The sequence below is a fragment of the Nycticebus coucang genome, chromosome 3 (assembly GCF_027406575.1).
Source record: "Nycticebus coucang isolate mNycCou1 chromosome 3, mNycCou1.pri, whole genome shotgun sequence".
NCBI lineage: Eukaryota > Metazoa > Chordata > Mammalia > Primates > Lorisidae > Nycticebus > Nycticebus coucang.
In genome coordinates, this window is record NC_069782.1 from 14816623 (window position 1) to 14842476 (window position 25854).

At 47.0% G+C, this 25854-nt stretch overlaps 2 protein-coding genes across 5 annotated transcripts in view; one reads left to right on the forward strand and one right to left on the reverse strand.

Annotated features, from left to right (window-relative positions):
* The window catches only part of SYN3 (synapsin III), a 449664-nt gene that overhangs the window by 140095 nt on the left and 283715 nt on the right, over positions 1 to 25854 (forward strand). For 2 of the 3 annotated variants that reach the window (XM_053582387.1, XM_053582386.1), the window contains exons 5-6: positions 3351 to 3510; positions 6850 to 6939. In XM_053582387.1, coding sequence (XP_053438362.1) covers positions 3351 to 3510; positions 6850 to 6939 — 250 coding nt within the window. The remainder of the gene's footprint in view (positions 1 to 3350; positions 3511 to 6849; positions 6940 to 25854) is intronic. The other variant, XM_053582388.1, reaches the window with a different exon arrangement.
* The window catches only part of TIMP3 (TIMP metallopeptidase inhibitor 3), a 58835-nt gene continuing 41666 nt past the window's right edge, over positions 8686 to 25854 (reverse strand). The window contains exons 2-5 of one of the 2 annotated variants that reach the window (XM_053582390.1): positions 21679 to 21761; positions 14203 to 14314; positions 13473 to 13594; positions 8686 to 12549 (exon numbers count right to left, since the gene is read on the reverse strand). In XM_053582390.1, coding sequence (XP_053438365.1) covers positions 12352 to 12549; positions 13473 to 13594; positions 14203 to 14314; positions 21679 to 21761 — 515 coding nt within the window. In that variant the 3' untranslated portion in view covers positions 8686 to 12351. Of the gene's footprint in view, positions 12550 to 13472; positions 13595 to 14202; positions 14315 to 21678; positions 21762 to 25854 lie in introns of those variants that run through there. The other variant, XM_053582389.1, reaches the window with a different exon arrangement.

A 25854-nucleotide genomic window follows, 5' to 3' on the forward strand; every position in this document is an offset into this window, starting at 1 on the left:
GTCTTGAGATCTTGGGCCTCTGGCAGAGTGCTCGGCTCCCTTTCAGGGCTTGGTAACTGCTGGAGGCCATGCCTGGAATGTTGCGGAGTTCGCGATTGCCTGGCTGGAGAGGTACCCCAGGGCGCTAGATATGGAAGGGAGAACTGCATGCCACAGGTCGCCGGGGCCGAGTGAGTGATTTCTCTGTATTCCATGCAAATCCCTCATACTCCAGACTCTGAGAAGGACTCTGTGCATTCTAGGTAGCAATGAGTGCAGAATTCAAACTATAATGTAGTCCCGGTTTGCCCTGATATATGTTTATGACACATGGGATTTGCTTATTTTACAAATACTGGATCTGAGACTCTCAAAAGGTCATGGGAGCCAACCTGAATTCTCTCGGGTTAAAAACTTCTTGCTGGCATTAACATACCTCCCGAAATACCAAACTTGTTACCCCGTAAGGCGACCATTAGGGGCCACGCACTTCCTTCTGCTTACTTTGTCCATCAGTTCTAATTCTCTGGCACCACAAGGAGAGCAGTGCCTCCCCTCCCAGCAGCCGTTCTGCTGCGTGTTCATTCATTTACTCCTTTATTTATACACCCATTCATGAATGCAATCGTTCATTTCAAAACACTGGGAAGGCCTATTTGTCCAAGACAGGCAGGTCCTCTGTTCTCCCTGAGCTGGCATCTTTAGAAGAGAGGCAGACTGTAAGCGACTAAACAAATAAACAGGAGAAATAAAATTATCACGAAAACCATGGGGAGAAAAAAAATGGGGTCATAAGAGAGTTAAAGCAAATTTCAAAAAACTAGACAGGACTGTGGCTTTGGGGACAATATGAGAGAAGAGCAACCAGCCAAAGGAGTTAGAGGAGGGACAGTGATCAGTGTGAGTCGTGGAGGGGAGGGAGGGAGAGAGCGAAGGAGGGTGGAGAGCGAGGCAGAGGCCAGCCCACTGGAGGCCTCATAACCAGGGTAAGGACTGAGGGTCTCTCGTCAGAAAGAGAAGTGTTTCCAGGGTTGGAAGCGGGAGAGTGATGTGTAGTTCTGAAGGATGGAATGTGGAATCCTTTGGTAGATTTCCAAATCCTTAAAGGTAATGAGGATGTGACTGCTACTTTTATTTCAAAGAACCGGAAAGGTTCTGATTTGGAAAGGAGTTTGAAAAACCTGGAGAGAAAGCACTATAATGTCTGGAACCCGAGTTGGAGCATCCCAAGACGTGCCATGGGATTCTCCTCCTGGAAGGTTGTCTTGGAAGAGCAGCCTCTTTTTCTAGGCAGCCACATTCATTTTTCTTCCCAGAGCTGTGTCTCTCTTATGAATTCAACACGATAGTAAAAAGACTAGGAGCTCGGCCAGCAAGAGACCTTTCATTATTTCCTTGCAGAGAAAGATGGCATTGTCCCTAACCAGACACCAAGTTTGCTGCCACTGTTATCTGTCATACAAGCCACACTGCCAGGAAGAAGTGGATGTCTCACTGGCAGACCCAGGACTGCAGAGGGCCCACCGGACTTCAAAGTAGAGAGAGAAAGCAAAAGGGAATAATTGATCGGTTGAATTGGGGTGGGAGGAAAATGGCATGTAAAACTTGTGTGTGTGTTGTTTTTAAGATGCACAGCCATTACAAGAAAAGGCGAGTGGGAATCCCATAAAGTCATTGCCACACTTGATGGGTAAAGGCAGTATGCTTAACATACAGAGCTCACATCAATGAGGAAATAGTAGGTCTCATTTTTTTTTAATGGAAAAATATGTGAACAAACTCTTCCAGAAAATAAAATGCAGATGGCTAATAAAAAGTGTCCAATTTTCACACCACTAGTACAGGGTATCTTTTTTTTTTTTTGTGGTTTTTGGCCGGGGCTAGGTTTGAACCTGCCACCTCCGGCATATGGGACCGGCGCGCTACTTCTTGAGCCACAGGTGCCGCCCAGTACAGGGTATCTTTTGCGGGCATTCCCTTATCAACTTGAACAATGTATTTTCAAAAACCACAGTGCTGGCAAGGCTGTTGTGAGATGGACACTTCCATAATCAATTGCTGAAATGTACCTTTTAAAAGGGGGGCACTTTTTTTTTGAGTACCTTAAGAAAAGTTTATACCTTTTAATTCATTAATCCCACTTCTTAGAATCTATCTTTATGGAAATAGTTTAAAAGGATGACACTAGTTATGTGCAAAGGTGTTTATGTGTGGAACATTAGGGATAGCCTACTTAATAATATATACCATTCAGAGGACTAATATATAGAGATTAAAAATTATATTTTGGAAGGTATATTCATAGTAGGAGAAATATTTACACTTCCACAAGCACCATGTGAGCCACACATGTGGAGAAGATGCCACTGTCCAGGTGGCCCCTTGAGATGTGTTACAACTCAGTTGTGGAGACCTTGCCATTTCCTCTGGCAGGTGGAGGGGGTGTTCACACTCATCATCCATTTCTTCCCCACTGCACCCCCTAGGTCAGACACCAGCTATTCTTTTCTTCTGTCTTCACCAGGGGCAAGTCCTTTCCCTTGGAGAGTAATTTCAATTTACATTAGAATTATTTGAGAGGCACAATTCATTTGAAGCAAGCGTCTGATCCTCGATGAGCCAAGTGGATTGATGGGAGACCTCTTTGAGTGTCAGCCTCATCCCTACAGACAGGGTGACTTTTTTCATGTGTCTTAGAAGTGAGGAATCAAAAAAAGAGGTAGCTCCTTGGCGGTATGCAGGAAATACTGTGTGACTACACCTGGGGCTGCATGCAGGAGTAAAAAGCACTGGGACGTGGATGACCTGAGTTCAAGTGCAGCTCTCCTGTTCTGGCTCTTGTGAGTTGGGGAAGTTCTTAACTTCTCTGAGCTGCAGTGTCCTCACTGCAAATGAAGTAGATGTTCAATCTACTTCAATGGAGAAAATTTAGAAAAGAGCATCCTGGTTAGGCACCGTGGCTCTTGCCTGTAATGCTAGCACTCTGAGAGGCCGAGGCAGAGGATTTCTTGAGCTCAGGAGTTTGAGACCAGACTGAGGATGAGAGGGACCCTGTCTCTACTAAAAATAGAAAAACTATCCAGGCATTGTGGTGGGTGTCTATAGTCTCAGCTACTCAGGAGGCTGAGGCAAGAGGATTGCTTGAGCCCAAGAGACTGAGGTGGTTGTGAGCTATTAGGATGCCACGGTGACAAAAAAAAAAAAAAAGAGCCTCCCCTCCACCCTGAAAAAAACAGGAGTAAGTATACTGTATTTTCAGCCCTTTGAGTTTGTGGAGGGGTAACCATGTGTCTGCCCCCAGCCTTCCTCCTCCCCATTCTGAAGTCAGAGCTAGCAGGGTGGTAATGACGCTTTCCTGACACCTCTCTCAGCAGATCCTTCAAACCAGACTTCATCCTGGTCCGCCAGCATGCCTACAGCATGGCCCTGGGCGAGGACTACCGCAGCCTGGTCATCGGCCTGCAGTACGGAGGGCTCCCCGCCGTCAACTCTCTCTACTCCGTCTACAACTTCTGCAGCAAGCCCTGGGTGGTAAGTGATGGGCCAGGCAGACCTGGAGGGGGCCCGGAGGCAGTGAGCCCATTTCCCAGCACAGAGCCCTCTGTAATGAAAAGAATCCTGTATAAGGGACTGAATAAGCCGACTCTTGTTGGAATATTTTATATAGAAAAGATTATATAATTACATGTTAAACACAGTAGCGTTAGAATAGTATAATCATAAGAATGAATTGCATTGTTTTGATTAACATTCTATTATTTTATCATCATTGTTGTTAACAATCGGCACCATTTATTGGTACTTACTATGTACCAGACAGTTGGTGCTTAGTATGTACAGATGAGGTACTTACTTACTGTATACCAGACAGCTGTGCTCCTGGGCTTAAAATAATATAATCGTAAGAATTCATTGCATTGTTTCAATTAACAGTCTATCATTTTATCATCATTGTTGTTAACAGTTGGCACCATTTATTGAGCACTTACTATGTACCAGAAAGCTGTGCTCCTGGGCTTAGAATAATATAATCATAAGAATGCATTGCATTGTTTCGATTAACATTCTATCATTTTATCATCATTGTTGTTAACAGTCGGCACCATTTATGGAGCCCTTACTGTGTACCAGAAAGCTGTGCTCCTGAGCTTAGGTAGTCACTATGAGTGAGTGTCATTTCTCCATTTTGCAGAGAAGAAAGCTCAGCTTTGTTGACCACGGTCATGTAGCCAGTGAATGGTAAAGCTAGAACAGGAAACCATCTATCTTCAACCTCCCACATTTTATTTCTCTTCATTTATTCATTCATTTCGGTCATTCATTTGATTGCCTTTCCAGCCAAATGTTACTGTAAGAGAGGCCTTTTATTTTCCTAAAATATCACCCCTCCACTTCTTCAGATACTCTCACATGCCTTCCCCAGTACTCGGATTTATTTTTTCCCCAAAATACTTGTCTCTACTAGAAAGCTTATCCATTCATTTGTGCATTATCTCTGACTGACTAGAAGTAATTTGCTCATAAAACAAATATTGATTGAGCAATTATTCTGTTCTAGCTACTGTTGTTAAGTCCTAGGAACACAGCAGTGAGCAAATCATGATCAAAATCCCTGCCTGGTGGATTACATTCCAGTGTAATGCATAAGCAATATGCCAAATGCGTAATATTTCCTATCATAAGTGCCAAGGGGCAAAATAAAGGAGGGAAGGAGAAACGATCATGTGAAGGTGGGGGGTACGTGGCCTGTGAAGCTCATAGCTGTTTGCTCTGTCTGGTGTTTCTGCTGTCTGTGTAATCTTCTGGTAATTCAGGGCAGTGCTTGAAAGTGTGGGCCCTGGAAGCAGACTCCCAGGTCTAGCCTCCTCCATTTATAAGCTGTGTAGCCTTGAACAATCTCCTTAACCTCTCTGAACCTTCCCTATTTGGAAAATGATGACAATCCGGGGACTTCCTGATTGGGTTATGAGTTTATAATGGTGGCTGGCACAAAGCAGACATTCAGTGAATGGTGGCAGTCATCACTGCCCCAACACCTGGAACAAGGCCTGTGCAGAATTGATGCTCAGTATTTGCTGAATGACTGCATGCATTGATTTAATAAAGATGGACAGTCTTTACACTATTATCATGGCCCTGGTCCCCTTCTCCTTTTGCCCTAACTGAACTTTTTGGCCTAACACATCCACGATTCAAGTGCTACTGTTAGAAAGGGCCCTAAGTAGTATCAGCCCCTCACCTTTTCCCCCACATTTATTGTGATGTTAGCAACCACAGTTCATTAGCGCTATCCATGTGCCGTCCTGAGCCCTTAACATGCATATCGTGTTTAATCCTCAGAAGTACCCTAGAGATAAGGTATCACTAGTATCTCCATTGTACAGATGAGGAAACTGGAGCTTATCTAGCTAGTAGTAAGTGGTGGAACTGGGCCTCTCTAAAACCCCTGTACTTAATTGTGGATCTAAGCTCCCATCCTGGACTCCTGTTTCCTTATCTGTAAAATGAGGAACCCCATCACTTTCCACAATTCTCAGGTATACCAGGCCCTCCAAGTTGGCTTCCTATTGCACTGTACATGCAGGCTACACCCCAAGATATGGCTACACCCCAGATTTGACCAATCCTGGGCAGATGCAGAAAGTTCTTAGTGACCCTCATGTTAGACTGGCATGAGACTTAACCCCTCCTTTCTAACCACTGGGCATCTGCATTTAGCAAACAAGTTGCAGCTGATTCCACCTTTTTGCTCAGGAACTGACTTGCTCGTTCCTGCTTATACCCATCAGTGGCTCTCTTTTGCCATGTGGGTGAATTCTAGGATCCTTGGCTATACCCTTACAGCTTGCAGTGGTCTGTGATGGATGACCTTCCAGCCTCCTCTCTCACTGTCCCCTCCACTTGAGGCCACATCCATGGCGGTTACTGAGAGTCTACAGCACACATAAATCTCACTGCACCCCTACAGTGTGGTGAGAAGTCCTTCTTCCTTCTCTTGTGCTATCTAGTCCGGGGAGTGTCCCTGATCCCCTGCTATGGTCCCAAAGTTCCCCATGCTTCCTTCCTTCTATCTCAACCATGTGCCTATGGCTTATCTTTGCTCAGGGTCAGCCTATTGCCCTGATGAAGTGCAGTGACGGAACCCATCCTCTACCTCTGGAGATAATAGCTAATCTAGGAAATAACAAGGAATTGCAAAGCAGCACCAGCACAGTGGGAAGGGCCATGGCTGGAGCTATTGGAAATGAGAAGGGTTGTGACAGCAAGAAAAATATGCATTGATAATAACAACATCTAGCCTTTGAGCATTCCTATGGAGATAGGCCATCTCCTGCCAACAAGTCTATGTGGTAGGGACTCTTGTTGTATCTGATCTGTAGGTGAAGAAAACAAAACCCAGAAACCTAAAGTGACTTTCTGGGTTACACAGCTAGTAAGTGGTAGAGAGAGAATTTGAAACCAGAGAGGCTGGATCCAAAGTCTATACCATGAATTACTGTGCAGTGTTGCCTCTCTAGAAAGAAGACATTTCAGACAGAGGCCATGGATGACACTGAACATCAGCAGGTTAGCTCATGGACGAAGACCTTATGTGAAATGCTGAGGATGTTGTATATGCACATTGAATGCAGTTGAGCGAAGCCAGTATCCCGCCCACTTTGCAGGTCTTGGGCAGGCATGGAGGGGTTGTGCAGCTAGATAATGAAGGGGATGAATGCCCAGACCAGGACTCAGGCATTTATCTTGTAGGCTGGGAACAGCTATTGGAGCTGAGCTCCAAGCAGTCAGTTGCTTGAAGGTCAGTATCAAGTGGAAAGTGTCACCAGGCTGGGTAACAATGGCTGATCAACCTCTTCTCTTCTGTTCTAGTTCTCTCAACTCATTAAGATCTTCCATTCCCTGGGTCCTGAGAAGTTCCCGCTTATGGAGCAAACATTTTTTCCCAACCATAAGCCAATGGTGAGTACTCCTTTTTAAAACTATGTTTCTTTTCATGATGTGGAATAAACACAGATGTCTGAGTCCTCAGGGCTCAAGGGTCACTCCGTGATCACCTGGACTCTAATGAAGAGCTCCAGTGTCTTGTGAGAATGCCTGATTTTCTTGGGGGATGAGCCATCTCTCCAGGTGAAATTTGGACAGTAGGACAAAGGACAAAGGTGGACAGCATTTTTTGGGCCCTCAGGAATCGTCAACATATTAGGGGACAAATTGAACTGGCAGGCTGGAGCCAGAGGTTGATTATAAAGGTAAAAATGTTTTCAAGGCAGGATGTTATTTCATTTGAGACCTTTTTGGGACATGATTTCAACCTGAATTTTAATAAAAAGCAGCAATGTTTTGTTTGCAGTGATTGTTGAGGGGCAGTGTCCTTTTCACTTTCCAACTTTTGAACACCCCTTAGGTTGTCTCTGGGCAGCAGGTGGGGCTTAGCTTGTGGTAAAGCCCCTGATTTGGGGGATACCTTGGAGGGAGACACTAACATCTTTTTGAGTGGGATGGAGAATTCTCCATCTACATCTGGAAGGTAGGTGCAGGAGCTGTGGGCAGCTGGACACAGTCATGTTTGTATGGCAAGTGGTCTTGTTAAACTGGTCAAAGGAAGGCAGGGCCATGGCCTTGCACTTGAGCTTGCAGAGAATATGAGTCACAGGGAACATACTAATTAGTAGGGTTTCTGATAGTCCAAGCTGGGGGCTGTGGTCTGTTTGTAGGATTGGAGGTCTGGCTGCTGAGCTGAACAACCCTGGGAGCAGCTGGGTTAAAGCAGAGGTTTTCCATTGATTATCTTTCCCCTATATCTGATCCAGTGAGTGTCACAGAATCCAGGATGTGCCAATTGGAATAGAAAGGGAACAAGTGTAACAAATCATATTCCAACAAAATATGTGAATACAGTGGAGAAAATTGGGGGTTAATCATCAAACCAGCCTGAGTTTGGATCCCAGTTCTGTGTGCATACTACTTCTTGAGCAATGGCTTACTGTCTGTAAACCTCGGATTCCTTAGTTTTATACTGCAGAGGACAGTGGAACAACCTCATCAAATTGTTGCGATTTCACATGATCATGAATACAAAGTGCTGTGCCCAGCATATGACAGGTGCTCAAAGTACAGTAGCTTTCAAATAGGGGCAAAACCTGTAACCTGAAACATTTTCCACAGTGGGAGGCAAGTAGGGTGAGGGGTCTATGGGCCTTCTATGTGCTGGGAGGGGCCACCAGCTGTCATGTAACTTCATGAGTTCCTGGCATCCTCAACCAGGCTAAGCCATAATTGGAATTTCAAGCGAGCAATTGGCATCAAGGCCTCCCTTCTCCAACTACACCAGGTTGAGATTCTTAGGAAAAAAACAAAGAAGGATGAGTCAAGACCCCCGTCTGGGACTACTTGTACCCCCAGCCATGAGTGGTTAGATAGAGATCCAGATCTTGTAGAACTATGGAGAACCCTGGCAATGGAGTTGGGGATCAAGGTCAGAGTTGAATTCACAACCCAGAGAAAATCTAGGTAACCATGCCTGAAATGCCTCCTGCCAAGGGTATAAAAAGGATTGGGGCAGGCTGGGCCAGGCTGTAGAAGTGGGTGTCAGAGGGAGTGTGCACAGGCCTGGAATTGGGGCAGCAGGACAGATGTCCAAGGTACTCTGGTGTCTCTATAACCCCTGTGGCTGTCAAGATACAATAAGGCAAGAGCCAGCAGATGTGTGATAGAAATAAAACCACTTTACTGTTTAGAATAAAGGACACACTATAAAAAGTGAACATTATGCAACATTACAAGACAATATACATTCACGGAATATAAAATTCATAAATAACATGGAGGAAAACTGTAAACAGTGCTACAAAATTTAGCAACAAATACATTCCTTCTAGACAGGGTTTTCTCTGGTTGGTTTCTCTCCATCACTTCTGGGTTTCAGAACAGCAGACTGGCTATGGGGAAAGATGGGGACATAGAAGAATCTAAGAAGCCCCCATCCCCAAAGCATGAATTATCCTCTTAAATTCTTACTTTCCTCCCACTTTCAAAGAGCCAATTCAGAAGTTGTTGAAAGGATATCCACCTGCCTTACATTTCCCCCCCCATTTTGTTTTGCTTTTGCCATTATATATTTATAACGTTTCTCTCTGATAAAAATACTCTAGTGATATTTTTACTTGGGTGCCACCTTGGGATGATCCACACTGTCATCCACAAGGTAATAAGAGCTAGAGCAGAGAAGGGTAGTGTCTCCTGGGACCCCAGTGTCTCTTAGACAGAGTTATTGCAAAAATTCATTTGTTTCTTTAATTGTTCAAGAACCATGGTGTGAAAAATGGTGCTCATGGCTATAGCTGAACCACCATGAGGCAAGTCTGAGACTAAAGGAGGGTAAAAAAATATCAGTCTCATAGTCTTACCTGCCCTGCCCTGATCTAAATACAGGCTTGAGAGGCAAGATGAGCCTGGGTATAGGTCAGAAGAGATTCCCCCAAAAGGCAAAGAGAACTTGGAATCACAGCTCCATGGGGATTTGTTGGAGAAATCATGGCTTCCTACTTGGGTGGTCAAAGGGTCTTGGAGGAAAGGGAATGAGAGTGAGTAGCAGACTACCCAGGGCCAGTAGATACAGAGCAAGGATGTGAATCGACTTTCTATTTTTTTCCCTTCTCTTTTCTACCCCGAGAACCACAGGGATTCAAACAGGGAAGAGGCTGGAAGAGTCTCAACTACTAGTTCTTTCTAGTTCCCCTGATTCACCAGTCTAGCAGCCTGCCCCACAGAAGTATTTTACTCTCCTTTCCACTGTAGAATTTGATTCAGGAAAATGGTGGCATGTGGGTTTTTTTTTTTTTCTCTCTCTCTCTTAAACACAATGTATACATATTACAGCCTACACATGACACAAGATTTAGCAAAATAAAACATTCACAATATAATTGAAATATGGAAGTGTCTCAGCTACATAAATGACTTTAAATTATACAGTAAGTGAACAGGTGAAATAAACAAAGCTATAGCTTATAGAAAGCTCAAAAACCACCCTCTGACCACATTGCTTTGCAAAAGACCCTTCTTTGCCCAGGACCTCCTTGCCAAGGTCTAACAGTTGGGGCTGTGGTTCTGACTTCTCGACTCCTCAGGGAGACTTCTGGTACCTTGTGTTCAGGCTTCACCCAAGTCTCTCTTTGTGTGAATGGGGGTGACCACACTCCAAGGATGGAGAACAGCCAGAAGCCTCACAGAGGAGACGCCGATGTCCACTTGTGGACCTGCAGGAGGGCACCTGTGTGGGTTGGGCGGGGGCCCCACCTTTCAAGACTTTGAGGTTGAAATAAAGATAATCCTCCAAACACCAAGTCTGGGTTCATCCCTTTAAAACAACTGACCTGCTGACCTCAGCACCTTCTGCTCCCATTTCCCCCTCTGCCAAATGGTGTGACCACACAGGGGAAAGGCACAAGGTCATGCAGTTGATCCTAAGGAACACCTGCACTATCTTCCTGCTCTGGGGTTCTGCCAAACACCCTGCCTGGGCATTTGTGTGTGTGAGAGAGACACTACAATGTGTTGGCTGCTTCTCTTTTTTCTCTTCTCCTGTTTTAGTCAGCAGCTCTGTTTCCTAAAGTGGAATGAACTGAAGATACAAATGTTAATAGAGGATAAATACCCATAGTCTGAAAAAAGAGACAGAGAGCAGTCATGTTCAATGTCACCATCCTACCATCCCCAACTCAGTGAAGAGACACTGTCACCTACTCTTGGCATCTCACTTTCGACACTAAAACTTAAAATAATTTTATTTAATAGGAGAATTTATATCATAGTTTTATTTCAAAAAACACAACAAAAACCCTACAATGGATTGCGGAGTCAGGCTTCCCCAATGACCATTTCAGTTCCACAAGGTGAGGACTTCAGGAGGTGACATTCGCCCACCAGTGAGCTGGGGAAAGAGGAACAAGCTGTCTCTAAACTCAGGAGTGGTGGCCATCGAGCCAAGGCAGGGTGCCCTGCAGCTTTGTCCTCTGCAGCCAGCCCCCACCCCAACTGACTCTCATCTGCTATCTCAGCCAAGCCAATAAGGCAGTTAAATGAAGGCCCCAATCACGAGGCAGGAGAAGAGAGACAGGGACAGAGGTCAGATGACCCCCAGGTGTGGGGAAGACAGGGAGCTGAGGATGTTCAGCATTTCAAATTTTAATTAAAATGAAAAAAAAAAGTCAACTTGGAATGTCATTATTTTCTTCAAACAAGCAACGACAACAAAATAGAAGAGATTAAACTATTGGCGTATTTAACAGCATTGAACAGAATTCTGTGTCCTATTAAAAAAAAATTAGCTTATGTCCCCGTGTGGGTATATGCAGATGTGTATACAAACACATCACCCCCTAGGTGAGCTAAACACTACTTTGGAAATAGTATTCTCTACCCAAATCTACTTGGCTATATCTGTGGATAGTGTATGGTGTGTGTATTTCTCCAATTTACAGAAAGGCAAGCTCCCGGCCAAATCTCTACCAAAGAAGTTTTCCAAGAGGAAATCTTGTGGGAGGCAGGGAGAGGAAAGACACTCAGTCTTTCACCTGAGCTTTTGTACAAGGCAGGCAAATTGCCTCCTGATCTCAGGCAGATGTTTAAGTCTTCACCAACTTAGAAAGCTCTGGTAGCAAGGCCTGGGCTGCTTGCTCCAAACCTGGAAATATCTGGTCAACCCAAGCATCCGTGGGCTGGGGGAACTGTGTGTGCTGTGTCATCTCCGGCCCTCTCTTACAGGTTCTTCCTTCTCTCTCTCACTCTGACATGCAGACACAGACACAGCCTGCTCAGGACATGCAGCAGCTGCTCCTCGGTGTGCGAGAGCTTTCCCACACCTCGAGTCTGCCTGCTTGGTGCCCTTGACCGATCCTCAAACAGACGGCCTCTCAGCAGCTTCCTTGTCTGTGTCCTTCATGTATTGGGATGGAGGAGAAGGGCAAAAGGAAGAGGGCCTGGGAGATGGTGGGGTGGGGAAGAAGAAATAGGGGTAGGTACTACAATGCCCAAGGGGGTAGTTTTTCCATTTTTGTTTTCCTAAAAAAATAGAGGTTATCTTATCACGAAGAAGAAGGAATATGCACGCCTCGTTCTTTCTGGGCATGGCACCAGAAATTCCCAGGTGGAAATGGGTGATGTCAAAACCAAAAAGAATGGGCAGGGTGGGGCCAGGAGGATAGTTCCAAATAAACCCCATATGACAGCACAGACTTTTCTTTTAAGTGTTCGAAGTGCTAAATTTGCAAGAAAACAGGCACTAATTTCATTGTCATCATCTGGGAAGAGTTAGTGTCCGAGGGAAGCTCAGCGGGAAGGGAGGGAAGTGAGGTGGGCAGGGTCTGGCGCTCAGGGATCGGTGGCATTGATGATGCTTTTGTCCGGGGGAGCCCATCCTCGGTACCAGCTGCAGTAACCACCTTTCTGCCGGATGCAGGCGTAGTGTTTGGACTGGTAGCCGGGGTAGCCGAAGTTGGACAGCATGTCGGTCCAGAGACACTCGTTCTTGGAGGTCACAAAGCAAGGCAGGTAGTAGCAGGATTTGATCTGCAATTAGATAACAGCCAATGTTAGTGGGCTCTGCCGTGGTGCGCCTGATGCTGCCCCAATCTGGATTCAGACCCAGGGGCCACTGCAGGGGGCCCAGTCATAATAATATACATGGCACCAGCTACATTCGCTGGGCATCTTCTGTATGGTTCCCACATAGTCTCATACAGTTTCATCTCTCTTCTACAGATAAAGAAATAGAGGCTCAAAGGGGTTAACTAAGTTGCTTCAGATGACACAGCCAGTACATGCAGAATTAGATATTTGAGAGGGCTTTTTCCACTCAGTGGTTAACTAGCAAGGATGGGAGACCTCAGCTTTCGGGAATTGAAGAATCAGAAAGATTAAAGCATAAGCTATGGAGTCCAGCTGCCCTAGGTTGGAAACCAGACTCAGCAAGCTGTGTGACCAAGGGCTAGGTACTTATGTTCTCTGAGCCTCTATTTCCTCATTTGTAAAAATGGGGGGTGAAAGTAATAAAACCTACCTAGGGTTGTAATGAAGATTAAGTCAGAAAATGGCCCAACTCCCACCCACAGCAGCCTTGGCCCTGTGCTTGGGTGAAGGGGGTGGGCCTGGTTGAAGAGAGACCTTCTGGCCTAACTGGTATCTGGTGTCTGCCCCAGCTTGCCCACCTGGGGTGGGGGCCATAGATGAGTTGCCTGCCAGGGAGAGCCCACTTGGGACCATTTAGCACAACCTGCCAGTGTGAGGCCCTTTTGTCTGCTACAGAGTTGAACTGCTGGGAAGGACCAGGGATACTGAAGACCCTCGTGGCTAGTGGCTGCCAAGTGGGTACTGGGAGGCAGCAGATTACAGCAGAAAAGCAGTCTTCCCTGCCTTCTTCACTGCCCCTCTGCCCAGTTGTGCTCCTCTGCCAGGCCCAACCCACATGGCCCTCCCCTAGCCACAGGCCTTACCTTGCAGTTACAGCCCAGGTGATACCGATAGTTCAGGCCCTTGCGCTGGGAGAGGGTGAGCTGGTCCCACCGCTCCACAAAGTTGCACAGTCCTGTGTACATCTTTCCATCATAGACGCGGCCTGGAGGAGGAAAGGCCATGGCAATGAGAGAGTTATTTTGTCTAAGGCCCAGCCAGAAGGGAAAGAATACATCTACTGCCCTCCCACCACGGACTGCAGACCCAACACCCTTTAAAATCGAACGGCTGCAGCCCCATTTTCCAGATGAGGTTAATGAAGCCAGGTCAAGCTACCTAGCAAAGGCCCCAAACCTATGAAGTACTGGAGCAGCACTCAAGACCAGCTTGTTGCTCCCCTTAGAATGGTTTTTGTTTTTGCTTTTCCCTTTACTATACTGAATGCCTAAAGGTGGATAACTTTCAAAGATTGACCTAATAATAAGTTGATCATGAGATAGGAATAAACAATCCCTTTTCATTTATAGTAAAGCTGAGAAACAATAAAATTAGGGGCTAAGACTAAAACCTAGCCTAAGCATAGAGCCTCAAACTCCTAGCCCTAGACTAGCAAGATGGATTCAACTTTAAAGACTCTGTACAATTTAAATGGACACTTGGCAAATGTCTTCAGGACCCTGCGAAGTCAACTAGTCTTATCTGTTCTTCTAAAGTGAAGAAACAGTGGACTTTAACCAAACCCTGGCCCAAGATGCTAGAGTTGGCCATTACCTGTCAGCAGGTACTGGTACTTGTTGACCTCCAGCTTAAGGCCACAGAGACTCTCGGAAGCTTCTGTGTGGATGTACTGCACATGGGGCATCTTGGTGAAGCCTCGGTACATCTGTCAATAAAAGAAACATTGTGACTTCTTCCTCTCCAATGTGGACGCCCACATGACCCAGCCATCCCACTACTGGGTGTACATCCGAAAGAAAGGAAATTAGTATATTGAAGAGATGTCTGCATGGAATCAACCTAAATGTCTATCAGTGGATGAATGGACAAACAAAATGTGTATATATACACTGTGGAATATCATTCAGCCATCAACATAATGAAATCTTGTCATCTGCAGCCACATGGATGGAACTGGAGGTCACCATGTTACATGCAATGAGCCAGGTACAGAAACACAAGGCAGCATGTTCTTGCTCATGTGTGGCAGCTAAGAGAGTGGGTCTCATGCAGGTAGAGAGAAGTATGTGGGTTACCAGAGGCTGGGAAGGGTGGTGGGGGCAGAAGAGAGGCTGATTAATGGATTAAAAAAATGGGTAGATGGAAGAAATAAGACCTACTGTTCAATAAACCAGCAGAGTGACTATAGAAACTACTAAATCTATTGTACATCTCAAGATAACTTGTAAAGAATAATTAGAATGTTCCCAGCACAAAGAAAAGATAAATGTTTAAGGTTATGAATATCTCAATTACCCTGATTTCATTATTACACATTATAGAAATATATCAAAATATCACATGTACCCCCCAAATGTGCTCATGTATTGTATATCCATAAAATAAGATTAAAAACCTGTGAGAGGAGGCCCATGTCTAGAAAGCCTACTGCCATTTGGTCTCAGGTCACTGACCTACCCATCCCAGGGCCCACTTCACCCCTGATGAGGCCACCTGTGCTCTTGTCTAATCAGGTTGATGCCTTCCCAGAGAGATATTCCTGCCTGGTCAGCTGCGCCCTAGCCCATTCCAACTTCCCCCGGCCATTCTCCAGCTCACATCTCTTCAAAAATCCGAAGAAGATGCTGTGACCAGGGGGTTCCCTCCTTATGAGAACTCTGGGAAGCAGGTATCAGAACCCCATTCACAGAAATCCCATTCGGCTTCTGGAGGCCAAACTCAGGCTAGGCACTCTACATGCTTTTATTCTTCCAAGCATCTGGGGAAGGCACTAGGTTCCTTTAACCCAGAGGAAGTGTATAAATGTGTCTACAAAATTCAAAGATTTTTAACTGAGTATTTGAAATTATTAGGTGGGACCATATGCAATTGCTGATATTGATCAGTTTATCTACAACATAATCCACTATGGTGGTTCTCAACTGGAGGTAATTTTGTGCTCCTAGGAAACATCTGAAAAATTCTGCGATAGCTGGAGACATTTGGGGTTGTCACAACAGTGAGTAGAGGATAGGGATACTGCTAAACATCTTATAATGCACAAGAAACCACCCCAAACAATGTCCAGGTCAAGTCCACAAGCATCATGCAGGCCCAGATCTGCCAAGCCAACGCTGTTAACTGTGGATCTGGTGAGGGCGGGATGGGTTGTTGAGGTGTTGCCCAATCCCATTATCCCCCAGCTCTCAGAGCACACAGGCCCTGGACCACTGGTGCTCTCTGGGCCTGTCCCAGGGGTTCATGATAGAACAATATCTCTACTTTAGTTCCCAGCACACAATATTTATTTATGTTTTTTGGTTTTGTTTTTTGAGACAGTGTCTCACTCTGTAGCCCTGGGTAAAGTGCCATAGTGTCATCATAGCTCACAGCAACCTCAAACTCTTGGGCTTGAGTAATTTTCTTGCCTCAGCCTCTCAAGTAGCTGGGACTACAAGCATGTACCACCACACCTGGCTAGTTTTTCAATTTTTAGTAGAGACCGCATCTCACTCTTGCTCAGGCGGTTTGGAATTCCTGAGCTCGAGCAATCCACCCACCTCGGCCTCCCAGAGTGCTAAGATTACAGGCGTGAGCCACCATGTCCTGCCTACTTATGGTAATTAATACAAAGCCAAACATCACTTCCCTGGTGTCTCATCTAAATGCCTCCTGTCCGGTCTGTGAGCTGGGATTTTCTCATCTTCTTTTAAGTAGCAACTGGTTGGCTGGTGTAGGTGGTCCATGAGGGCCTTTATATCATGAAGCAGTCGTCTATGGTACCTTCAGAGTTTGAGGGCCTCTGCCTTGTTTAAAGGGCACACTGTTCTGAGCAACTCAGATAGTCTCCCCTTCTGAGCCCCACTCTCGCCCGAGGCTTGCCAGATGGGCAGGGAAACGCAACCAAGAGCTTTGAGAAGTGCCGTCCACAGGTGTGGAGGGTGTGTCAGGTCCTGAGATGACTCCCTCCATGATGATGAAGGGTGCCCTTCTGGTTCTAACAGGAGCCATGTCTAAGAGTGCTGCTGTATGCATGCCACAGAGTGTGGCTGACTTCTGTGCCAAGTGACTTCTTATTCTTACATGAGTGTTCCTTGAGGTCTTGGCAAATGCCTCAACTAAGCACTCACTCTGAGTGTTTTGGTCTCAACCTATTGGAACCTCAATTCCTTCTACATCAGTCTTTTCCCTCTCTGCTTTCTGGGTGAAAATCAAGTGCCCACGGATAGTCCAGCAGTCCCCTGAGCTGCTCCATAAGGACTCATGGACGTTAGCTTGGCAGCCCTGCTTTCTACTTTGATGTCTGCAGGAATTGCCTTTAATTGTTGCTTCTAGCACTTGAACTACAGAGTTGAAATTTTTACATATTACAAATGACTGGGTCTGATAAACACAGAGCTGCTTTGGGAGGTCAGTTCTGAAAATAGCAATATGATAAAGGTAGATTTCACTCATTCATTGTCTTTTCTTTATGATAATCCTACTTTGACCTAAATATTGATCCTAAAAGTTTCATGACATCTGCGATCTTAAAGATCTAAAATAGGTTCAACGCATTTCGGAGGGTTATAATAAGTTTATAATGTCCCGAAATCAGAGAATCATAGAATCTCAGAGGTGGAAAAGACATTAGAGGTAATCTAGAGGTAAACTAATCCTCATGGAAGATTAGTGGTAAATTCAGGTTCTGGAGACCAACAGCCAGAGTTTGAATCCCATCTTTGCCATTTATTAGCCACTTAGAAAATTACCTAACCTCCTAGGGCTCAGTTTTTTCATCTGTGAAATGCAGCAAGGTACTTCAGATGGGGTTTTTGATAACTACTTGACTTAGAATAGCACTTGGCACACAGCATTCAGTAAAGTTCAGCTTAAAACCATTACTACTTATGGTAATTAATACAAAGCCAGACATTACTTCCTTGGTGTCTCATCTAAATGCCTCCTGTCCGGTTGGCATTTAGTTGTACTACAATTCATAAGGACAGGAGGAAAGGGTTTCTTCCTGTCTTTGCCTATGCCCATCTCCTAGCGAAAGCAGTTGAAGCTGGTTCAGAACCTCAAACACAAGTTGCTCTTTTCTAGGTAGATTCCCTAAGCCTCCGGGCCCCCTTCTTGGTAGTTATCTACACAAGGTTCCAGGAAGTTAGATTCCCTTGGGGTGAAGGGACAAAAAAATGTAAGAAAGAAATTTCTGAGTCTAGGGGAGTTTTTAATGCAATGTCCGGTCTTTGCTTTCCATGGAGCACACGAAGTGCCACCATTATGTCAACTATCCCTTGCAGGCCTACTGAAGATTAGCATTGTTCTGGGTGCTGGCTTATACCAAGGACTCATTGAAAGCCACAACTTGTTTACAGACCAGTCCACTGAGGTGCAGACACTAGGGACCTGACTGAGAACCCGAGTGCCTGGGCCTTCTCTTCAGTGTGGGCTGTCCAGCTGGGGAGGCGGGCATGCGAACATAAGTCAGTGTCTGCAGAGGGCTAGGTGAGCCTTGAACCATGAAGAGTCACAGGCAGTGAGAGGAGGAGAATGGTTCCCTTGGGCTGGAGGGTCAAGAAGGATTCTGGCGGGAGCTTCACAGGTGAGACCCTGCTGTTGCTCACGTGATTAGACAAACCACTGCAGGAGGGAAGTCCCTGGGGGCCAAGCACTCCAACTGCCTGGCACATCTGTCCCGCCTGTCATCAAGACATGCAAAGCACACAACCAAAGGGTCGCCCCGTGGGACCCTCCCAGGACCAGCTGGGACATAATGTCCTCCACAGGCTGCCCCCTGCAGAGAGAGTGTCCCCACTGCACAAACAACAGCTCCTGGCATAGCAGACTGCTTTCTCATGGTCCTGATAGTAGATAAGGTCCCCACAGATTAAAGAGGACAGTTCTGGAAACTTCCACTTTCACACCACAGCCCAGGGCCTCAGCCCCAGCTAATCTCCAAGTCTGGGTTTGCAGTAAATTCCCTCAACATTCTAACACCCTGCCCTCCTTACTCACACACACAAACACACACACGGGTCTCTGCACACTCAGGGTGTGCTCAAGAGAAGGAGCCGAGGCTCTGGAGCTAGCAGAAGGGAGAAGGTCTGCCTGCGTTTCATTATTCAGAGAGCAGAAGTCAGGCAGGGCGGCCCGGACTCTCAGGTTCTCTGGTCCCTTTAGTTCTGCTCTAAGGGAGCCCGTCCTCACCCCATCTGACTCTCCTCGGTAGACTCTCCAATCCACCAGAACAAAGCCTCCCAGGGGCCAGTGCCAAATCTCATGCAGGTTTGCCTCCCTGGCCTCGCCCCCTTCCCCCTACAAAGGTCTTTCTGATGCACCCTTTGCAGAAGGTTCCAAGTCAAGAGCTATGCCGCTGTGAGATGACAACCCAGCAACCCCCCTTGTATCCTCGGGGGGATCTAGATACAGATGGCGTGAGGGTAGCCCCAAAGTGGGATAGGAATGACAGCAAACCGGCCTCCCACTGCACTGCTCTGTTATCTCGTTGTGGGCAAAGGCCCGTCAATTTTGCTCAAGTGTGCCACTTTCTAGCCATATGCACTTGATGGCTATGTAACCTTCCAGATCTTGGCTGCCTTACCTGTCAAACAGAGGAAAGGTGGGTCTATTCCATAGGGTTAGTGTAAAGGCTGATCCATGCAAAGGCTTAGCAGAATGCCTGGTGCATAGCAAGTGCTCGGGAGATGTCATTTGGGTGGCATTTGTAATTATAATATTATTTTTGCATCATCAGCCCAAAGCACAGTGCTAAAGCACAGAAAGGGAGGGGTGGGAAGGAGCATAGGGGGTGGACTTCCGCTCCCCCCCACCACCCGAGCTGCACTTTCTCTGACTTGCAGGCCAGCACCTGGAGATAAGCAGGATCCAGTGGCCTCTCTGATGGTTCTATGGGTCACAACCCTGGGCTGGCAGGAGGGGCGGAGTTAATACAAGGCATTTGATAGTGGTTGATGATTAAAGTAAGGTGGCGGAGAGATTGGAGGAGTCATGTAAAGAACACAGGACTGGAAAAGAATCCTGACACCTCAGCTTGGGGATAGGCCCAGATCTGCCCTTCATTAAATGCAGGACTCTTGGAGCAAGACTCTGTCTGGAGAAAAAATAAATAAATGCATGCCTCTAGGCAAGTCATTTCCCCTCTGAACTGCTGTCAGAAGTAAAACAAAGGATTTTCTATGGAATGCCCAGCACCATGAACCTAGGGGAAGGCTGCCGAGTGGGAAGCCTGAGGCTTCCAGCCAGCGGCGATGAAAGCGCTTGCTCTGAAGGCAATGGACAAGCAAATGTTGTTTGGCTTCTAAACAACCAGCCCCACCGCTATGGCTGGTCTGACACCGGCCAGGCGGGAACAGGACATGCTGCCCGCAGGAAGCGCTTCTGGTCCCCCTGGTCCCCAGGCCCTGCCAGTAGGAGGGAAGCTAAGCAAGCTCAGAAACTGCTGCTTCCCAACTGTGTCCCTCGTAGCTCTCTGCTGGCCACGAAGCGTCTCCTAGTGAGGACTGTTCCAGCAGGCTGGTGGATGAATTTTCCGACCCTCTACTTCGGTCTGACGTGTTTCGGCATTTCCTCGCTGACGGCCAGAGGGTGCAAAGTGCGTTTTCTGGGTTGTTGCTGTCCCCTCTGCCCGTTCGCCTCTCCCCAGGGCTGTCTGAAGACATAAGCTGGTCTCATGACTAAGCTGAGGCAGCCAAGGGCAGCTGGCCAGGGCTGACTCTGGACATTACATAACCAGAAGGCTGTGGATGTTTCCAACATTGAATCCAAAGCAACAGGTTCCACAAAATTAGTACATCTAGCTCCAGCCTTAGGACGCAGGAATAATGAAGCCTCAAGCATGGCTGGGTACCACCCAGGGGCTTGTCACTCAGTTCCACCTGGACATTAAGGCTTGTCTCCTCTGGGGAGTTTTCAAGCCACGGGGTCTCACCCTTATCCCCTCATTAGATGGATAAGTAGTCACCGAGTCCATATTCCATGCTAGGTTCTACCACAGTAGCTGGGGACACAAATACGAGCAGTGAGTCAAAAGTCTGAGCACATCTCACTCTGAACACTTGATGGTAGGTTCCTAAAGGTAGAAACCCTCGTTCCCTCATGGCCACACTGGCTCCTGACACAGAGCTCCACACACAGGGAGGTCCTTACAAAGGTGCTGGACCAGTTGCTGAGTTATTCAAGGTGAAGCCCAGTCCTCTCTGCTGGGAAGTACAGCCTTCCAGCACCCACCACCAGCTCCTATGGACAAGAAACACTGCCAGTGTCCCAGGGCACTCAGAACACCTGGGCTAGAAGGGCTTTTAGGTGCTACCAAGCCCAACCCCACACTGCTAACAGAGGGCAAATCCAAGGTAAAGGAGCCACTTAGGGTGGGGCTGAGATAAGGATGCAGGTTGTCTAGATTGCAGATCTGATGTTCTTTTTCTTAAGGCAAATTTCCTTCATGTGCTATATAAGCTCCACATGCTCGGCAATCTGTTTAATCACATGCATATGCCCAGGAAGCATCTCTAATGAGCTAGGTTGCAGAAAGACAATCAGAGCTGGGAAGACAGGGGAAGAAGGTGCATTCCCACCACGGGGTGACGTTCCTGTGATCAGCACAGGTTCGGTGTAAAGATCTGAGGGGTGCAAACGTTAGTTGTAACCCCAGTGATTGCACCAGACCTGTAGGCATCATTGAATCCCAGAAAGTCAGACCCTGGAAGAGCCCGTAGGGATGGTCTAGCCAGTCCAATCCCTCACTTTACAAGTGGGAAGACTACAGCCCAGACAAGGGCAGTGACTAGACCCAGGTCTCAAGGTTACCAGGTAACAAGGCCATGTGCCATCTGTTTCCAGAGCTCAGCTTCCTAACAAGCGCCTCTGAGTGACGCCACCTGCACTGGCTCTGGGACAGGGCAGCCCCACCCATTTCTGCTGCCACAGCATCTCCCTCTCCAGCAGGCAGAAGGGCTGGGGCTGGCTGGGGCTTAGACGTTGAGCAAACACACACCCCATTTCCAACCTACTTCGCCTCCCTTGGCCAGGACTCTTCTGGCAGAAACCCAGAAACCCTCCTGGAGCCAGGCTGATGATGTCACTCACCTTCATCTGCTTGATGGTGTAGACCAGTGTGCCAAAGGGCCCCTCCTTCACCAGCTTCTTCCCCACCACCTTGGCCCGGATCACTGCAGAGAGAACAAGACAGAGACGAGGGGAGGTTACAAAGGCCTGAACCAGGAACAGTACCTCTGGGTGGGCATGCCAGCCCTCCCCATGCTTGGAATCACTCTCCTCCCTTGGAGGCAGCTCGAATAAATGATTGTGTTCCTAAGAGTGGGAATTCTGGACACTGAGGTCAGAGGGAGGTTAGAGGATAAAGGGAAGTAGCTGTCATTCAAGTTAATTACCCCAAGGTTCACAATGGCCACCCCTGGAAATTCTTAGGCTACACTCACCCTCCAGCCTGGAGATTTTTCTTGTCTCTGTGCTTTACTATAATCCAAAGTCTACTTTTCCTGTTAGAGCCTCCTGTCCTCCCTCCATTGCCCACCTGGCAATGCCATGGGCCAGACCTCTTATCTTTCTAGAACTCTTTCCTACTGACTTCATGTAGGACTCTTCCTTTGCGTGGGTTAAGTCGCCCCGTCCTGACACATGCACAGGGCTGCCACGTGCCCTGGTTGCCCTCAATGACCTCGTTTGGCATTCTAACTAGGTGCTCGGTGGCCAGCACTTAGAAAGCCAGGGAGCACCAGGGGTCCAGTTCAATAGGGATGTGGTGGAAGATGGAGAGACTGGATGGGCAGCCTCAGGAGCCAGCAGAACAGTTCCAAGTGCAGCTCTGTTTACGGCTGTTGTACCTATGGGCAAGTAGCTAACTTTGTTTCTGGCCCCCACCTCCTCTTCTATAATACAAGAATCATAATGGTACTAATCTCCTGACCTGAAGGGATTAGAAAAGATAATGGATGAAAAACTCTTGACACTGTCTTGGATATGGTTTACTTTTGATAAATGTTATTAATATCATCATCATCACCAGCGCCACCAAAACTGCCATGGGTTGACCACAGAAGGAATGTCACAATAAAAACAGCTCCCACTTCTTGCACACTTGCTATGTGCAATGGTATATTTCACTTATTTGCTCTTCTCAACTGTCTAACAAAGGCAGTATCAGCACCCACGTTATTTAGACAAGGAAACTGACCTAGAAGTGAAGCTGCTGCTTCTTTCTGAGTCTCAATTTTCTCATCTGTAAAGAGGGTATATGTCTCCTCACATCGTGGAGTTGGAATGAGGATTAAACAAAAGATCTTAGGCAATCTCCCTCTACAAGGTCTGGCAGAAAGGAGTTGCTCGGTAAATACCGGTATGAAAATAATCAGACCTGGTGCACTGCGGCCAGAAGAGAGGCATTTACACGTGCAGCAGGATCCTGCCAAGAGGAATTGAGTTTGAGATTATCAGAGACTGAGGCTGCGTCTTCTCCTTCCAGTTTATGTGGAGAAGCAGCACCCAAAAGCTGCCTTGGAGCATTTGTACAACTGGCACACAGAGGAGCAAATGGATACGTCTTGGAAACAAAAAGTGAAAATTGCAGAGCCTAACATTCATGGGCTCAAACAAAGGAAAAAAAACATTTAATAATAAGAACTTGACTACAGAAGGGAGGGGGCCTGCTGTAGGAAGGTGTCTCCACCGAGGGGGGCCGGAGGTCCCCCTGCTAGCATGGCAGGAACGGAACGCGTCTTGCTCGTGCAGACCAGGCAAATGGAACTCTTCCAGCTCTGAGATCCTGTTGCTCTTTCCTATTTCAAGTTTCATTTAGGCCCGAAAGGAGCAGATGTTCAATAAATGCTTGTTTAAACAGAATGTCCTACACACACACACACACACACACACACACACACACACCTCCATCATCCCTCCCTATCATGGAGGCCCCACTGTGTTTCCCAGTTCCTTGACTCTAATTTTTTTCTTTCTTTACTGAGAACCAATTCCCTATTTCCCCATACCTACTGGATTCTGTCCTGTTTCTCCCCAAATGGGCTTGGATCCTACCCTTCCAATCAGACATGTAGTCAGGACTCAATGAATCAATGGGCCCTTCAGACCTTTCTTGCCAGGGATGGCAAAACACGGAGTCCTTTGGCAACGTTAGCTCTTTAGCTGAGGCAGCTCACATTAGGAGGAGGCGAGTGGTTTATTTCCAAGTCTCTGTAAAAAACGAGAGGTTGGCAAGCTCCCAGGCCAGTCTCCCTCAAGACTCTGCATCCACCTCTGTCTCACTCTGCAGCAGCATCCTCGGCTGCCAGCCATCCTGCCAGAGGCCCCTGGGACGACTTCCTCTATATGAACTCCCACAGGCAGGTTGTAACAGCTTCACTGTTGGGCAGAGGCATGTCTGCCAGGACTTTGCTGTTGATTCTTCCTGAATTGATTTGGCCCCATCTTCTCTGCTTCATTAACACAGAAGGTAAACTAGGGAGTGAGTCTCGGCCTTGGGGGCAGGGTAGGGGTAGGCAAAAGGGATTCCTTTAAATAGCAACATGCTGGCTCAAAAATGGCTCTTGATTTAGACATGAGATGTCATAAGCAGACGTGTCCCATAAAGCTGGGTACTTCTGGAAGCTTCTGCAACTACAGCCAGCCAACTCCTTCCTTACCCTGAAATGGCCTGAGTTTGGAACCTTTTCAGCTGAGGATAGTTTAATGAAAAGAGTAAGCTTTTGTAGTCAGGAAGCTTCATTGGAATTCTACCATTACTGTGTCGTCTCACCAGGGCACTTTCCTCCTAAATCCCTCTAGCTTTCTCAGCCCCATGCTTCTCACAAGGCTTATAAGTGATGTACTGATTACTAGTGGAGCAGCACCATGGCATAGAATTGAAAGGTCTGGCTCTGGAGCCTGTCTGAGTTCAAATCCCAGTCTAAAGCTGTGTGATCTTTGGGAAGTTACTGAACCTCTCTGTGCCTTCGTTTTCTAATTTATAAAATAGGAATGATAACAGTACCTTATAAAGTTGCTGTGAGGGTTAACTACAAGCACAGAGAATAGTGTGTGAGCCCATCCCAAGCCTGCCAAGCCCATCCCAAGCCACACTATCAGTACTGCCACCACCCGCATGACTTCTGTTGTTATCTGTCCATCCTGAGAGACTTCAGGCTTCTAACATGCATCATATGCTAAGGCCTGGGAGTTCTGTCTAGGATGAGAAGAAATGCACGCTCATCAAAACATCTGGCCTTGCAAACTTTCAGGGAGAGGTGGGGGAGCACGAATGAAGTGGTCAGAACAAGTGAAGGAGGTGTTGTACGAGTAGGCGGGGATGCCTACTCCATCACAGGAACTGTCCCATCTCATCGCCCACCTATAACCCAAGAGTGGCCTCAGGAGCAGCCACACAAGATCATGGTCATAGTCCAGAAAGACTGAAGCAGAGATGGCCCAGGGTAGAGACCACGGCAGTGTTTTCCTTTACAAAAACAAAAACTTCAGTAATTTGAGCTAAAATTAAACAACATCCTGCCCTCCCAAATAAATTCACAAAGTCCTTCCAAAGTAAAATCACTGGCCAACACCAAATCTTCTTATTTGGTTTTTGAATTAATGTCTTTATTTGCTTCCCTCTCTCCCCTATAATTTAAAAGTGTGCTATTTTGTACTTTCCCGTTTGGCAATAAGGGCTCTCCTGAGGCATTCACTGGCCCAGGGGCCACAGGGAACGAGGGAAGTGGGGGAGGTCATGGTTGTCCAACAACAACAGAAGACAGTTTCCAAACTAGGAGCTGGCGGCATGTCTGGCTGTTCCTTCCACCTTGTTGCAGCGGCTAGAAGCCAGCTTTACAGATGGGCCGAGTGGACACAGGTTTTCTTTATTCCTGTCCATGTGGGAGCGTGGCCTCCACACTGTCTACCCAGTGTCCTCTGGCAGCTAAACCAACATAGGCGTGAACTAGCTTGGTGTCTGGAACATTGGGTTGGGTGCGGGGGGGGGGGGGTAACAATAAGCATCAGAAGTCCCATTTACTGCTTCCACTGATTGCAGCCTAGTGGGGAGACAAGGTTTAGAAGTTCATGGCCAGAGGACTCATCTCCAAAAGATAGAAGCACTAGCTGGAGAAGGAGGGATGGGCTCATGTCAGCCTCTGAGCCTCTCTCATCCCTCTATAGTCTCCTTTGCTCTTGGGAAGGGAACGTGGCTCCTGGAGCATAGAGGCCAAAAGTGGGAACAAGGAAGAGATTAATTAAGAAATAAATGGTATTTTAACT